The sequence below is a fragment of the Aquarana catesbeiana genome, linkage group LG08 (assembly GCF_042186555.1).
Source record: "Aquarana catesbeiana isolate 2022-GZ linkage group LG08, ASM4218655v1, whole genome shotgun sequence".
Taxonomy (NCBI): Eukaryota; Metazoa; Chordata; class Amphibia; order Anura; family Ranidae; genus Aquarana; species Aquarana catesbeiana.
Genome location: NC_133331.1, coordinates 290,934,405 through 290,952,370, shown reverse-complemented (window position 1 = coordinate 290,952,370; position 17,966 = coordinate 290,934,405). Strand labels below are relative to the sequence as shown.

Sequence of the window (17,966 nt, the reverse complement as noted above, 5' to 3'; positions counted from 1 at the left end):
AGGACACTTTCAGGCACAATCCCCACAAAATGACTCCGCAGCTAAACGTACAGCCGAGGTAATACAAGCCATAAAGAAATTGTTCTTCCCAGAGCTGGAGGGAAACTTCAAGGGGCCTTAGTGAAGGAGCCAACTGAAGACCCAAAGAAAACCATGAGCTCCACTTCTCAAGAGACACAGACTTGGGAATCCAAAAATACGCAGACCTCTAGTACACAGACCTCTCCTAGTAAGTGTTCCTTAGAACCAACTTACCCTCCAACTTCAGTGTCTGGCTTTTGGACACAGAGAGCTGATACACACCGCTCTGTAAAATCTAGAAAAGGTCTTTCAAAGAAGCAAACAACTTGATCAGAAAAAGCTTGGATAAGAAATTCAAATTCTCATCTCAGATAGACTTCCAGATGAGCTGGTAATATTATTATTATTATACAGGATTTATATTGCGCCAACAGTTTATGCAGAGCTTTACAACATGAGGGCAGACAGTACACTTGCAATACAAATCAATACAGGAGGGATTAGAGGGCCCTGCTCATTAGAGCTTACAATCTAGATCCCTCACCTGTAGTCTCCATTCAAGTGGAGGGAGTGTACACCAAAGCTTTGATGGACACAGGAGCACAGGTGACTCTACTGTACAGAGACTTATGATAAACATTTGAGGCACATACCTCTGCAGAAACTAGAAAAGTTAGAAATCTGGGGAATCGGAACTCAGAAGTGCCAATATGATGGCTACATACCTGTTCATCAGAGCTTCAGCCTATTCCTCACTGGGAGACCAAATACCTTTGACACCCTTGCAGTAGTTTGCCCACAGCCTCCTGGAGTAAAACAGTGCTCTCTGCTAATCAGGACCAACACCAACCTAGTCTGCAGGCTGCTCACATCCAATTGTTAGGAGAGAGCCTAGGCTGCCTCATAAAAGATGGGATTTTTAAAGGAGACCATTGTATCTGTATAGTAAGGTAAGCACAGACTCAAAAAAATAAAGTTAAAATTCAATTTATTCAATACAAAAACATAGTATCTGATACAGTAAAATCACAGACTACATAAAATACATGGTTGGTACTTGATACTAAAATTACTGTTGCGTAGGATGCTGGAGAGATGCTAGAGTATGCAGAAGGCCATCTGTGACTGAAGTCTACCCCCTTCCCTCCCTTCTCCCTCCTACCTCCAAGCGAGTTAGTACACTAAGGTAAGCAGTGCCCTGTGGACTCTGATGTAAAGGGGGCTTTGGGAACCCTAATATAAGGGGAGTGCTGGGAAATCTGATGAAAGTGAGAGGTTTGGAGGGCAGAAACTCCCTTACATCACAGTTCCCCTTTACACCAGAATACACAGTGTTCCCCCTTAAAAATAAAATTGCTGTGTGCCACTAAAGTGTTCAGGTTTGGCTTGACGAAAAGGTGGCAACCCTACCCGATCCCACGCTGAGCTGTCAGCCGCGGCTTCGCTGTGGAGGCGGGCGCAGAGGACATGTCCGACAACGGAAGCCCCACAGCAACTCTATGGGTGACGTCACCTCCCATTCATTTCATAGTCGTTGTTGGCCATGTCTTCTGCAGAGCTTCCGCTGCTGGAGATCGGGTCGGATCGGCTTCAAAAAACATATGTATACTCATTGTTTTCTTTACAGGGCTAGATAGGTTAGTGTTAGATCCGTGGGTGTCTATAGATGCAGGGATTTTAGTTTTAGCATGGACTTCTACTTTAATGTTATGTCTGATCGGTGTACACCAGGCATGTCCAAAGTCCGGCCCGCGGGCCATTTGCGGCCCGCGTTCCGGTTTGATGTGGCCCCCACTTGGAATTTACATATGCATCCATCTGTGGCCCCCCCAAGCTCGAGCGTGTTATGTTTTTTTTGCTGTGAATATATCTTCTTTAGCTGAACAAATCCCTGAGCGCCGGGCTAATTGTTGATGAGCCGGGGGGGTGTGGCTGGGCGTGTTCAGAAGTCAATGTGCCCGAGCCGCTATGAAGCTGACAGCGCGCAGAGCCAATCACAAGCACTGTGACTATTCCCGATCTCTGCATCTGCAGTCCGCAGATCGGGGAAATGTCACAGTGCCTGTGATTGGCGGTGGCGCTGTGCGCTGTCAGCTTTCTTCCTTGCAGGCTCGGGCACATCGACTTTTAACAATGAGCACGGCGCTCGGGGATTTGTTCAGCTAAAGAAGATAGGTATATTCACAGTAAAAAAAAATAACATGCTTGAGCTTGGGGGCCACAGATGGATATACTTGGGGGGGGGGCACAGATGGATATACTTGGGGGCCACAGATGGATATACTTGGGGGGGCCACAGATGGATATACTTGGGGGCCACAGATGGATATACTTGGGGGCCACAGATGGATATACTTGGGGGGGGCCACAGATGGATATACTTGGGGGCCACAGATGGATATACTTGGGGGGGCCACAGATGGATATACTTGGGGGGGCACAGATGGATATACTTAGGGGGGCACAGATGGATATACTTGGGGGGCACAGATGGATATACTTGGGGGGCACAGATGGATATACTTGGGGGGGGCACAGATGGATATACTTGGGGGGGCACAGATGGATATATATGTAAATTCCAAGTGGGGGCCACATCCTTTCAGTCAGTGAGAGGCACTGGTGGATTAGGCTGGCTAAAGAAAAGATTATTATTTAAAAAAATAATAAACGCTCAAGCTCATCCTTTACACCGAGAGGTGCTTGGGGATTGGTCAGAGACTAAAGAAGAGATATATATATAATTTTTTTTTTTTAAACATGACACGCCTGAGCTCATTGTTACCCTGAGAAGAGAAGATATATATATTATATATCATCATATATTGTCATCAATGTTACGACATGAATAGTATTCCATTTGCAATAAACTTTGCATAAAATATTTCATTTGCATTTAATTTTAAAAGTCAGGCAAAATGGTCGGCCCTCACGTATGTTCACTTCATGAAATCTGGCCCTCTTTGAAAAAAGTTTGGACACCCCTGGTGTACACAGTATATACTGTACGTAAAACAGCACAACTACGAGACGTTTCTCGAGGCTGCAGTTCCTCTGAGCTCCACAAGGTGGTGATCTCATTTCTACACAGACAGGAAGTGATGTCAGGTCCAGGCAGGAAGTGATCTCAGGAATAAATAGGAAGTTTGAGAGGTGAGTCGGGAGGAAGTAGAGAGGAGACATTGCAGGAACTGGCAGCAGAGGAGGTAATAAGATCTTATTTTCTATTTACACGGGTCGGGGTAGGGATATCCAGAGAAGGGGAGAGGCTCTGGAGAATTCCCCGAGGTGAGCATGGGAGGAGGTGATGAGGGAGATCGAGAGCAGGAGGTCTCGGGAGGAGCGGAGAGGACGGGTTGGGCGATCTATTAAGACGAAGTTGGTGATGTAGCTCGGGGCAGAGTTATGGATGGCTTTGTATGTTGTTGTTAGTATTTTGAATTGTAATAATAAGGTGAGTGGAATCCAGTGGAGAGATTGGCAGAGAGGGGTGGAGGACACTAATGCCGTGTACACACGAGCGGACTTTATGGCAGACTCCGTCGGACAATTCGATCGTGTGTGGGCTCCAGCGGACTTTTTTTCCCCAAAAGTTCGACGGACCTAGAAATGAAACATGTTTCAAATCTTTCAGACGGACTCCAGTCTGGTCGAAAAGTCCACTCGCCTGTATGCTAGTCCAACGGACGCTAGGGCAGCTATTGGCTACTGGCTATGAATTTCCTTGTTTTAGTCCGGCATCACGTACGAATCCGTCGGACTTTGGTTAATCGTGTGTAGGCAAGTCCGTTCATTCGGAAAGTCCGCCGGACCAAGTCTGCCGTAAAGTCCGCTCGTGTGTATGCGACATAAGCCGATGGTAACGTGGATGAGTCTGGTAGCAGCATTAATGATAGACTGAAGGGGGGATATCCTGTGTAGAGGTCGGCCAATGGAAGGGAGTTTCAGTAGTCAAGACGAGAAATAGGCTGGGTGTGAATTTGTTGCTTTTGAGGTGTCATTGGACACTGAATGGAGGCCAGTGGAGGGATTGGCAGAGAGGTGTGGAGGACACTGAATGGGGACCAGTGGAGGGATTGGCAGAGAGGGGTGGAGGACACTGAATGGAGATCAGTGGAAGGATTGGTAGAGAGGGGTGGAGGACACTGAATGGCAGCCAGTGGAGGGATTGGCAGAGAGGGGTGGAGGACACTGAATGGAGATAAGTGGAGGGATTGGCAGAGAGGGGTGGAGGACACTGAATGGAGGCCAGTGGAGGGATTGGCAGAGAGGGGTGGAGGACATTGAATGGAGACCAGTGGAGGGATTGGCAGAGAGGGGTGGAGGACACTGACTGGAAGCCAGTGGAGGGATTGGCAGAGAGGGGTGGAGGACACTGAATGGAAGCCAGTGGAGGGATTGGCAGAGAGGGGTGGAGGACACTGAATGGAGGCCAGTGGAGGGATTGGCAGAGAGGGGTGGAGGACACTGAATGGAGGCCAGTGAAGGGATTGGCAGAGAGGGGTGGAGGACACTGAATGGAGGCCAGTGGAGGGATTGGTAGAGAGGGGTGGAGGACACTGAATGGAGGCCAGTGGAGGGATTGGCAGAGAGGGGTGGAGGACACTGAATGGAGGCCAGTGAAGGGATTGGTAGAGAGGGGTGGAGGACACTGAATGGAGGCCAGTGGAGGGATTGGTAGAGAGGGGTGGAGGACACTGAATGGAGGCCAGTGGAGGGATTGGCAGAGAGGGGTGGAGGACACTGAATGGAGGCCAGTGGAGGGATTGGTAGAGAGGGGTGGAGGACACTGAATGGAGGCCAGTGGAGGGATTGGCAGAGAGGGGTGGAGGACACTGAATGGAGGCCAGTGGAGGGATTAGCAGAGAGGGGTGGAGGACACTGAATGGAGGCCAGTGGAGAGATTGGCAGAGAGGGGTGGAGGACACTGAATGGAGGCCAGTGGAGAGATTGGCAGAGAGGGGTGGAGGACACTGAGCCGTTGGTAAGGTGGATGAGTCTGGTAGCATTAATGATAGACTGAAGGGGGGATAGTCTCTGTAGAGGTCGGCCAATGTAAGGGAGTTGCAGTAGTCAAGACGAGAGATAAGCTGGGAGTGAATTGGTTGCTTTGGGATGCCATTGGTTAAGAAGGGGCGTATTTGGGGAGAGAAGACACTATTGTGGAAGGAGTGGTAGAGGAACATATTACAGGGAGGACAGAGTAGTAGTCAGTCTAGGAGGAAAAAAGCTGGATGGGGAAATAGAGGTTCACCTGCAGTCAGGAGTTCTGTTTTTAGATGTTGTCTTGTTTGTGCTTTACATAAATTTCCGTGTTCAACCATTTAAGGACCAAACCTATTTTTCAAACTTGTTGTTTACAAGTTAAAATATTTTTTTTTGCTAGAAAGTTACTGAGAAGCCCCAAACATTATATATATTTTTTCAAATGCACCTAGAGAATTAAATGGCGGTCGTTGCCATACTTTATGTCACACCGTATTTGCGCAGTGATCTTACAAGCGCAATTTTTTTTTTTGGAAAAAATAAAATTTTTTAAAACTAAAAAATAAGACAACAGTAAAGTTAGCCAATTTTTTTATAGTGCAAAAGATAATGTTATGAAGAGTAAATTGATACCCAACATGTCATGTTCCAAAATTGCGCCCGCTCGTGGAATGGCGTCAAAATTTGACCTTTAAAAATCTCCATAGCCAACGTTTAAAAATTTCTACAGGTTACCAGTTTCGAGTTACAGAGGAGGTCTTTTTCTAGAATTATTGCTCCCGCTCTAACGATCGCGGCGATACCTCACATGTGGTTTGAACACCGTTTTCATATGCGGGCGCGATTTACGTATGCGTTCGCTTCTGCACGCGAGCTCGGCGGGACGGGGCGCTTTAAATTTATTTATTTTTTTTTTTTCATATTTATTTTACTTTTTATTTCTTAATTTTTACACTGTCCTTTTAAAAAAAATAATTTTGGGTTACTTTTTATCTGAAAGAGCACCAACCGCCGTTGAAGAAAATACTGGGGTTATGGCAGCTATCTGTTGCCATAATGCTGGTATTCTACGTCAAAGTACCGACGTCTAACGACGGCGGCTGGTCCGTAAGTGGTTAAAGTGCAAATCACACTTTGGATAAAATTTGACGTTGCAAGATTGCCAAACCCCCAAAGGTTGCTCTAAATTTTATAGCAATATGGGATGGAGGAGGGTTTGTGAATTTAATCTATTAGAAACTGATTTCTGATTTTTTCTGAAAGACTTAAAGAGAGTCTTATTGAGCTTTGACAGCTTTACTCAACACAAAATAGATTTTACATGTAAAATGGAATTTCTAATCAGACCGGCCAAAGGGTAAGAGACTTCCAGACCCCAAAACCATAGCAAACCCTAAACTTAATGTTCTTCTTTGTGTAATCCCACGGGGGACCGTTCTTATATGATAGAAACCCTCATATTATCCCCCCAAACACCCCCATCCTAATATTGTACAACCAGTACAGTCCAGATAATTCTCTGTTATCAATTATTAGTCTACAGGAATCCTATATAGATCACATGACCAATAAGGATGGAGGAGGACCGGAGTCACATGACTGAGAGGATACTAAACCTCACCCTGGAGATCATCTACCTGCTGACCGGAGAGGTGAGGAGGATTCTGGGAGGTCACATGACATCACTCTTATCTCTATTAATAAAACACAGACCTGACCGGAGAGGTGAGGAGGATTCTGGGAGGTCACATGACATCACTCTTATCTCTATTAATAAAACACAGACCTGACCGGAGAGGTGAGGAGGATTCTGGGAGGTCACATGACATCACTCTTATCTCTAGTAATAAAACACAGACCTGACCGGAGAGGTGAGGAGGATTCTGGGATTCTAACATGATATTCCTATTGGTTCCTCCATACAGAGATTTCCTCTTGTGAAGTCAGGTGATCATATGACCATCACAGTGCCTCCATCTGACTCCCTAAAACCTGAGAGTCACAACATGGAGAAGATTCTAGAAGTCACCAAGAAGATGATGGAGCTGCTGACAGGAGAGGTGAGGAGGATTCTGGGAATTCTGGGACATTATCCAGTAACAGACAAGGGATGTGTCTGGATGGTGACTGTATCATTGTGTGTGTCAGGTTCCTATAAGGTGTCAGGATGTCACTGTCTATTTCTCCATGGAGGAGTGGGAGTATTTAGAAGGACACAAGGATCTCTACAAGGACGTCATGATGGACAATCAGCCGCCCCTCACATCACCGGGTAAGAGGAGACTTTATTGTAAAGGAGAGAGCAGTACGGAGGCTCCACCTAGATCCCTCATCATCTGATAAACACATAGAAACAATGTATTCAGTCAGTGTGTGTGTTTCCTACAGATGGATCCAGTAATGGGAACCCACCAGAGAGATGTCCCCGTCCTCTGTATTCCCGGGATTCCACACAGGAAGATCAGGTAGGTGGGACTGAGCATCTATTACATGAAAATGACTCGTGGAGACAATGTATAGATCCTACGAGATATTTTCTATCATTTTCTTGGTTTAGGGTGAAGACAACAAGGACATCAAGGATATAAATATTTCTATTCAAAAAGAGTATAAAGAAGAGGAGTATGGGGAGATGGAGGACCCTTCAGAAGGGCACAATGATATGATGAAGCCCCTTAATACCAGGAACCCACCAGAGAGATGTCCCCGTCCTCTGTATTCCCGGGATTCTACACAGGAAGATCACACCATCCCTCACCATCATCAGGTAGATGAGGAACAATCACTGAATAGTATCATTAGGATCTGTACATTATCTGCATTGTTACATTTAATGCCATTTGTATTATATATTCAGAGTGTAAAACTGAGAGATTCTAAAGTTGAGGTTAAAGAAGAGATAAAAGAGGAGGATGATGAGGAAGGGGTGTTGAAGGAGTCAGAGATTTCAAAAGAACACAAAGATCTGTACCTGAACATCATAGAGGAGTCATCCAACTACATAAACCCACCAGAGAGATGTCCCCGTCCTCTGTATTCCCGGGATTCCACACAGGAAGGTCACACCATCCCTCACCATCATCAGGTAGATGAGGAACAATCACTGATAGTTATATTTTATACAGAAGCTTGTTTGTTACAATAAATGTATTTATATATTTAGAGTGGAAACCTCAGGGATTGTAATATTGTTAAAGAAGAATATAAAGAGGAGGATGAGGAGTATGGAGTGATGGAGGAGTTTTCTGAAGAACACAAGGATATGATGGAGCCACCAAATACCAGGAACCCACCAGAGAGATGTCCCCGTCCTCTGTATTCCCGGGATTCCACACAGGAAGATCACACCATCCCTCACCATCATCAGGTAGGTGGAGTTGAGGGTCGGGAACATAAAATGATTGAACACTCTGACATGTGGAGATGATGTGTGGACTCTACAAGATGATGTTTTCTATGTGATCTCACATCATAAATACTTCTATGTTACAGATGTTATTTTCTGCCATTCTGTTGGTTTAGGTTGAAGATCTGATTATGAAAGTTGAGTGTGAAGCAGAAGAAACTTATATGAGGGATGATCAGCAATATACTGAGGAGGCTGGAATGACAAGGACATTCATAGAGGAGGACACTCCTACAGAGATCAGCACAGGTGACCCATAATATATTCTTCTCTTATCTCTGCTCTCTTACTGCTCACTGATTGGTCCAGAGTAGGGAGGGAGCTGAGTGATATCAACCAATAATAGGTTGATAATGTCCCCTCCCTGTACTGATACCCGTCCTGGGGTTCAGCTGGCAGTATTAGGTTGTGTGTCACTCCTAGTTACAGTAGCACAGATATGATAATACAGATTGAGCCTTTCTTAGGTTGGTCCCTCTTCTTCCAGCAGACTTATACCTAAATGTTACCATAAAACTGTATTACCCCTTTCACTGCCAGGCCCGGCGCTCCCCTTTTGTTATCTCAGGTGGCCGCACCATTTTTGCAATTTTTCCGTTGCTTTTTTATTTTTTCCCTTTCAGCTTTCAGAGTTTGTAAAAGACCCCCCCCCAAACCCGTACATTTTATGAAAGCATGTGACCAGTAGAATACTAATTTTTAAGGTCTTGTGATAAATGTTTATCAAATCGCTATTTTTACACAAAAAAAACACTAAAATCCTTATTTGCACACCTAAACACAACACAACTTAGAAAATTCCTGCTAAATTCCTACCAAGGCCTCATTCAATAGGGGTGCGCTAAATCGTACGCCCTTAGAGGGCCATGTTTAACCACATAGGGGATGCACAGGTCCCATTCATGTCAACTGGGATGCAGCGGCTCCAAGGACAGATCTGACATCCATGCGGGTGTAGGTGTATGGCCCCAAATGCAGACAGTGTGAGTTCAGGGACATGCGCCCACATGGATGCCAAGTTTGGAGCAGTGGCTGTGTCCATGCAGCCGTTGTGTCCCAATTGACATCATTGGGACTGCCTGCTCATGAGAGGATGAACACCTGTGCATTCCCATGCAGGTGTGTGTCCCAATTGACAACCATGCGGGTGTCAATTACTGGCCTTAAATGCAGACCGTGTGTGTTTGGGGACATGCGCCCACATGGATGCCAAGTTTGGAGCAGTGGCTGTGTCCATGCAGCCGCTGCATCCCAATTGACATCATTGGGACTGCCTGCACAGAGGTGCATGAGCACCTGTGTATTCCCATGCAGCCACTGTGTCCCAATTGACATCAATGGGACCACCTGCATGGGGATTGCAATTTTTCCATTGCTCTTTTGTTTTTCCCTTTCAGCTTTCAGAGTTTGTAAAAGACCCCTCGAACCATACATTTTCTAAAAGCACGTGATTAGCAGAATATCAAGAAGATGCTACTGATTTTTAAGGTCCCGTGATATTTGCGCAAATGTTTATCAGATTGCTATGTTCCCCCTGTGCATCCCTTTGCAGCTAAACACAACCTAGCTGTAGTATGGACTGCGTGAACGAGGCCTTACACCTTGTTTAGATTTATGGTTGGGGGAGGGGGAGCAAAAAAATCTAGGCTGAGCTGTGTTTCTTCTTCGGGCTTGAGAGGCATGGGAGAAGACACATCTCTAAATCTACCCTCACTATGTTTTTTTTTCTTTTTGTAGCGCTTACTCTTGTAGGAGCCGCTGGAATTTTGCAAAGGTTCTTCCCCAGTGGTTTGCCCCTCAGCCACACTATTCCTCAATACCCAGTCTAAGGGTGTTGTTTGTGTCGTTTTTAGTTTTGGAGAACTTGGATAGGGTTGAGGGAACTGAATGGGATACTCCAAAAAACAGAAACTACGTACAGATTGAGGACAGTGACCTCCTTTCTATAAAGCTGAAGCAGAAGTCCTTGCATATAGACAACTTTGGACTTGGCTTTGCAGTAGAAGCAGTCAAAAGCGGCATGCAACCTTCTTACTTTAGAGCATTGAGAGCATAGTCCCTTCACAAGGATTCAGATAAACTAAGCTCTTCAGGACACCAGCCGATGTCCCCATTTAGCAAACACGCAGTTGACTCTCTAGCACAAAGAGGGGTGGCAGCAGCCCAAAATCTCTAAGATCTCTCAGCAGTCTGTACTCACAAAATGTCTAGTGAAAGCTGGTTGACTCCTTCCAACTTCCAAGCAACACCTTTCTCCAGCGATACCCAGCTAGATCTTCAGCAGACAGCCCCTCAGTCAGCTCTCCAGTCCTTAGCTCCAGCATCCAGACCCTCAGGTTGCCCACCCGAGGCCTCACAAACAGCAAGCACATGGCAGCGTTTTGCACTGGAGGGCAGCAAGCCCCCCAGGCTGGACTAATCCTCTGTAGGGAAAGACCCGGAGCCCAGTGTGTTCAAAGTAATATATACAGTCTCCCAACATGCCATCGGGGCCCAGCTCCCTGGGATTGGCCAGCGCTGTATGAATATTCATGCTGCTATTTGCATTGCTTCACACCTATCTTCCAGAGAGTTCTCCAACCTTCTGGATAGCAGAGAAAACAAATCAAACCCAGCAGCAGCAGAAACACTGAGCAGACCTAACGAATCACACCCACAGCTGCACTGAGTACTGTGAGCAACTAAATGTACCCAGCACAGCAATTGCAGCCACACTGAATACAAGCTAAATTTACTTCCCAATGTCTCTTTCTTGAGACAGAGAAAGGGACTGAAGTCAACCCCTTTCTCTGCAGCCTCATCTGCACTGTAGATGAAAGAATAGGAGTGGGGGCTCGTCCGGGATTTTCCCTATGGATATCGCAGTGGTTGCTATTGCTAACGGAAGGAAATGGGAGAGACTGTCGGTGTTGTTGCCGGTGTGTTGTGTGGATTGCTGAAAGGCAATCAGTGTGCTGGAGAACCACTAGATACTCCTATTCATTCACAAACCAAAGCATAGTAAACTCAGTTTAGTACGCCTCGATAACAAATACAGTTTACTATGCTTCAATGATGAATGAATACAGAAGCGATTGATATCGATCACTGACTACATACATTGAGGGAAGGACATATGTTTACCAGTCTCCCTGCTCTCCATCCTGACACTGAACTCCCGCCCTAGCAGCAAATACAGCGGGTGTGAGGGGGAGCAGGGAAAGCTGGGCAGCAACTGCTGGGAGGGGGTGCTCGGCCATCAGTTAGGTGGGGTGCACTGAAAGGGGGGGGGTGGTCGGAGCAGCGTAGGGGGGATCTATTTGGACAAGTCAGTGGTTGCCCTGCAGCACCCAAAGCCGTCAGGAGAACAGAGGAGGGAAGCTGGCAGCTGCAGGGTAGCCACAAGGGGATCGGGGTTTGCAAAGCGGGGGATCGGTGCTGGGGGGGGGGGGGATCGGTGTAGGGGAGGATGAAGCAGATGGAAAAGGGGGCTGTCGGAGGGCATATCAGATGTCAGCAAAGGTGGATGGAGAGGCGGTAGACACAGGACAGAGAATCGGCGGTGAGGGGGGAGATAGGGAATAGGACTAAAGGCCCTTTGACTGAAGAGGAGAAGAGTCCCAGCTGGTTGGGACCTCCACAGAGAACATCTGCTCACTCATATCTACCTGATCCAGATGGAATGTTGATGGAAGTGAACTAACCCTCTCATATCTATTGATGGTGTTTTTATATTTTTCCAGGACACGCCATGGAGAAACCCTCAAAGGATCATCTCACTTTATCTCCAGGATGGAAAATGGAAGATGAGGACATCACACAAGATCACATAGAGGAAGACGGAAAAAGTTCTGATCTTTCTGAACACCAGAAATTGCACGCGGGTGAGAAGAGATACGCCTGCCCCGAATGCGGGAAAAGTTTTCCACGGAGATATGACTTTGTTTTACATCAAAGATCTCACACGGGGGAGAAGCCGTACCCCTGTCCTGAGTGTGGGAAATGTTTTGCGATAAAATCGAACCTTGCAAAACATCAAAAAACTCACACGGGTGAGAAGCCGTATTCCTGCCCTGAGTGCGGGAAATGTTTTTCACAGAAGGTCCATCTTAATTCACACAGGATGTCTCACACAGGTGAAAAGCCATATTCCTGTCCTGAGTGTGGAAAATGTTTTACAAAAAAATCTGGCCTTGTGAAACATCAAAGACCTCCCACGGGTGAGAAAGCATACTCCTGTACTCAGGGCAGGAAATGTTTGTCGCGGAAATCAGACCTTGCTATGCATCAAAGATCCCGCAAAGGCGAGAAGCCGTATTCCTGCCCTGAATGCGGGAGATGCTTTTCAAAAAAGAACCATCTTAACAACCATCTGAGGATTCACACGGGTGAAAAGCCATATTGCTGTCCTGAGTGTGGAAAATGTTTTACACAAAAAGCAAGCCTTCTACTTCATCAAAGAACTCACACGGGTGAGAAGGCGTATTCCTGCCCTGAGTGCGGGAAATGTTTTTCGCAGAATTCCCATCTTAAAATACATCGGAGAATTCACACGGGTGAAAAGCCGTATTCCTGTCATGAGTGTGGTAAATGTTTTACACAAAAGACAAGCCTTGTACATCATCAAAGATCTCACACGAGTGAGAAGGCATTTTCCTGCCCTGAGGGCGGGAAGTGTTTGTCTCAGAAATCAGACCTTGGTAAACAATAACGACCCCACACACTGGGGGGGGGGGGGGAGCCATATTCCTGCCCTGAGTGAAAGCTTTTCACTCAAGTACAAGTTTAACAAACACTGTAGGTTTCACACATTTGAGACGATGCATAGCTTCAGAGTTTAGAAAATGCCCTTCATAAAAGTCCAATCTTACTGAACATCAGATATGCTACACATGGGGAAAGCCGTATTCCTGCCCTGAGTGCAGGAAATGTTTTTCACAGAAGTCTAATCTTGTCAAACATCAGAGAACCCACACAAGCTTCGAGGTGTATTAGTGTTCTGAGCACTGAAAATATATAATATTTTGCTGTACATCAGAGATCTCACACTGGGAAGAAGCCCGCCTTGATAGACACCCCAGAAGACACGTGGCTGAGTGCTCCTCTGATCTTTATCATGGAAGAAACACTTTGAAGTCTTTGGTAGGATTATTTTCCTCATAAAGTTCTATCTGGCTTACTCTGGGAGGAGGAGATATTTCTGCTGGTTGAGTCCCTCTAGCAGTGTAGTCTGATCTACCCTGCTCTTCAGCAGAAGCTTCACAAGAAGACATCCTGGTGGGAGAGACTCTAGATATGGATGCGAGAAAAGGGGAGATCAGACTACATTACAAGACTAATGCCCTGTACACACGACCGGTTTTTCCATCGGAATAAACTACGAAGGTTTCTCCGATGGAATTCCGCTCAAGCGGTCTTGCCTAAACAAGGTCACAACAAAGTCCGACCGTCCAGAACGCGGTGACGTACAACACGTACGACGGGGCTAGAAAAAGGAAGTTCAATAACCAGTAGCCAATAGCTTCCGTCTCGTACTTGCTTCAGAACATGCATCGTTTTTGGTACGTTGGAACAGCTTACAGACGAGTGGTTTTCCCGATAGGAATTGGTTCCGTCTGAAATATTTAGAACATGTTCCATTTCTAGGTCCATCAGAATTTTCGAAAAAAATAGTCAGATGAGGCATACACACGATCGGAATAGACGATGAAAAACTTCCGTCTGACTTTTTCTGTCGGACATTCCGCTCGTGTGTACGCGGCATAACAATTTCTGTGCAGTAGTCCTCAGCTTGCACAGGCAGCTTCATTTGCTTGGAGAGTTCTATCTGCTGGCTAAAAGTAGAAAACATTACATTTTGAGATGTAACATTTATATTTACCTGATAAACATGCAAATCCAACCCGAATCTTGTGTCTTAGTAGTTTTGTTTTACCAGCTTGTACTTGTTGAAACAGCCAAACCTCACCCTTCTCATTAATCGCAGGTCATGTGTAGTGTGCTTCAATTATAAGATCAAAGACCCATACACTTGAAATTCCACCACACCATCATAATCTCCAACCACAAGATATTTTGCTGTTTATATATGTTAGCTCTCTGGTTCTTGCAGTAACCTAAGGAAACAAACCCATTACTATATTAATACGCTTTTACTGAACAAGATCGCTGTGTATACAAACTATTTACATTCACAGGAAAAACTATACAAGACATATAGAGTACTATAAATATGCATACATACACACTTTCAAAGGCTAGCTATCCTTTTCTAGATGAAGAAAATTTACAATAATATATATGCAATAGGGATAAAATAATATTAATTTAATCTCTGTTATAGCTGGTCCACAATTTCCTTAATGAACAGGACTCCCAGCATTAATTAATCACAGGAAAACTGATCCTTGTCAGAAACCATGAAATCAGGTCGAGACAGAAGTACAATTAAATCACACTTGTTTAATAATAAAAGTAAAAAGAACAAACGTAGTCAAAACATAGCCAAAGTTCAGTAACTGGAACGCATAGTCAGCCAAGCCAGAAGTCAGGGATCAACGTAGTGAAACAGCAAGCAGGATCTGGAGCCAGAAGGGATGTCAGCAAAGCAAGTCTTTAAACAGGAATGCAAGAGATCGTCTCTGTGATGTTGACCAAGGCGAAGGCAGAGATCCACTGGGCTGAACAGCTTAAGTAGGCAGGAGTGACGAGCAGGATATCATCAACAGCTGAGTACCTGTGGAGAGATAGGAGCTGGCAATAAGCCAACAGCTGAGCGGCCAGCTATGACAAGGAAGGGCTGAGCCCAGCCCTGACAGTCCTTGATCTTGGTAGTCTCTCTGTTACTTTTATAATGGAGCTATAGTGTTCTCTCAACGAAGAGTCCTTTCTGCTTTTTGTTGCTGGCCTTGTGTCTAAAATTTCTCTAACCCCATCAGTAGTATTTTGCAGATCATCTCTATGCAATAGAAATACACTAAAAGTCACTTAATCTCTGTTATAGCTGGTCCACGATTTCCTTAATGAACAGGACTCCCAGGAATATATGTTTATAGGACAACACATTCTTAATCTTGGCAGTCTCTCTCTAACTCTTATAATGGAGCTTTAGTGTCGTCTCAAGGTAGAGTCCTCCTTTCTGCTTTTTGTTGCAGGCCTTGTGTCTAAAAATTCTGTAGCCCCATCCAGTAGTATTTTGCAGATCATCTCTATGCAATAAATACACTAAAAGTCACTTAATCTCTGTTATAGCTGGTCCACAATTTCCTTAATGAACAGGACTCCCAAGAGTATATGATCTTAGCATAACACATTCTTGATCTTTGCAGTCTCTTACTCTTATAATGGAACTTCAGGCTGGGTTCACACTAGTGCGAATTGGATGCAGGTTTCCCCGCATCCAATTCGCATGACAGGAGATTGTGACCGGCTGTCTATGGAGCCAGTTCACATATCTGTTGCGGCTGCGGAGCGGCTTGCACAGGAGTCCTGCGCGTCTTTGGCTCAGTTTCAGGGACGAATTCAGGTAAACATTTGGCCCTGATTCGTCCCTAAGATGGAGAACAGGGGCGCACTGGACCCCTGCTGTGAGCCGCATCCGTTTTGGATGTGAACCCAGCCTTAGTGTTGCCTCGTAGGTAGAGTCCTATTTTCTGATTTTTGCTGCAGGCCTTGTGTCTAAAAAGTCTGTAGCCCCATCCAGTAGTTTTCTGCAGGTATTGGGTGGAGCCTGCTAGGTCCCTCCCACAGCTCTGTTCTCTTCACAGACTATATAGTGGTGTAAGGGAAGGGTGCTGGATAACCACTCAGAGGGGGATCCTTCATAGCCATTTCATAAGTTAGCGACCCGGGATACTATAGCTGACTTCTGAAGTGGTCAGTTCTCATGCAGTGATTCTAAGTGCTCCAGGTAGATACATAATGATGAAATTTCTTGCAAAGTTGGACTGTCAGTTCCTCCATGAGTTGTAGATGAGTATGTTTGGTAACCCATTCTTTAATAGTGTTGGTGGTATTAGTCTTGCATTGCCTAGGTATTAATAGATTAAAAAAAAGACTGCGCTTACAGCAAAATAGTGATCGGGAGACAGAGCAGTCCACAAATCCCAGTGAAGATACTAATCAAGCAAAAGGGCCCTTCAAATAGCCATGTCTCACAGTGAAAGATGATCCCATTGTCCATGTGAAAGAAAAAAACATTTACCAGGAAGCCACGACCCCCAATTACAGAGCGTTCATGACAGATGAAGGCCAGAATTCATCTCATAAACAATTTCCTTGGGTAAAACTTCCTTGCTTCATACCAAGCCAAGTATGCCTTTCATATGTGATGGTAGGTCTAGGCTATCTCGTTTTAGCATTGCGGAAATCTCTAATTCAGAGATGCCTCTTTCTTTCACAACTTAGGCTTCAATAGCCAAGCCAGAAACTGTGAAGTAAGGTGGCAAAATGGACCTTGAGACAAAAGATGTGGACAACCTGAAAGAGCTGATGGGATGTCTGATCAGGTTAGAGTACCACATCTGCATTGGCTGGTTGAAAGTTATCAGGACCATTAAAGTTCCCTCCATATCGATACTGCAGAGGAACCGAGGAAGGAATTTTAGGGGAGAAAAGGCATAATAAGACCTGGAGACAAACCTGCCAAGGTTTTTTGTTGAAGCTGAAGGTCATGAGGTTCATATCTGGCATCCACCACCTGAGACACAGGTCCTGGAATAACATTGTTTGTGGAGACCTCTACCCAGGTTCAGTGCCAGCTGAGGATGTCTGCCTGTCAATTTTTCCAAGCCTGGTATATAAACAGCGGACAAGGTGGTACTTTGAAGTTCTGCTCGGGGCAGGATCCTTTCTACCTCTTTTTTTCCTCAAACCATTCTTGAACCAATTTTGCAGGGTGGCAGGATGCATTATCCTGCTGAAAGAAGCCACTCCCATCAGGGAGTATCATTTCTATGTAGGGGTGTACTTGATCACCAACAATGTTTAGGTAGGTGGTACATGTCAAAGTAACATCCACATGAATTGTAGGAGCCAAGGTTTCCCAGCAGAACATTGCCCAAGGCATCACACTTCCTCCACCGGCTTGCCTTCTTCCCATACGTCATCCTGATGCCATCTCCTCCCCAGGTAATTGATGCTCATGTGCCCATTGTAGGCGAGTTTTTTTGGCTTTTAACATATTGATTTCATGGACAACATGTTTACTTGCTAACTTATATATCCCACCCACTTTCAGATGTCATTGTAATGATAATGTCATTAATGTTATTAACGTTACCAAAAAGTGATCTTAATGCTACGGCGGATCTGTGTACAGTACATACATAAAACAGCACAAGGCCGTGTTCACACTACGAGACCTGTCTTGGGGAAGCAGTTGCTCTGAGCTCCACAAGATGGCAATCTCACTTCTACCCAGACAGGAAGTGATGTCAGATAGTGACAGGAAGTGATGTCAGGTACAGACAGAAAGTTCCGGGTGAGAGGTGAATCAGGGGGAAGTAGAGAGGAGACATAGGGTTGGGTTGCGACTAGTTCTTATCCTGCAGATTCACCTAGTCAATTCTGGAGA

General features: G+C 45.4%; 1 protein-coding gene and 1 long non-coding RNA gene across 2 annotated transcripts in view; both read left to right on the top strand.

Moving 5' to 3' along the window:
* The window catches only part of LOC141105005 (uncharacterized), a 56,311-nt gene extending 42,011 nt beyond the window's left edge, over window positions 1-14,300 (top strand). The window contains exon 12 of the mRNA XM_073594813.1: window positions 12,287-14,300. Within this exon, the coding sequence (XP_073450914.1) occupies window positions 12,287-13,103 (817 nt within the window). The 3' untranslated portion in view covers window positions 13,104-14,300. The remainder of the gene's footprint in view (window positions 1-12,286) is intronic.
* Window positions 3,134-7,063, top strand: LOC141105009 (uncharacterized). Its single transcript, XR_012235512.1, has 3 exons — window positions 3,134-3,227; window positions 6,544-6,659; window positions 6,933-7,063. It is a non-coding gene; the product is annotated as an uncharacterized lncRNA (long non-coding RNA).
* Window positions 14,301-17,966: the final 3,666 nt, after the last annotated feature.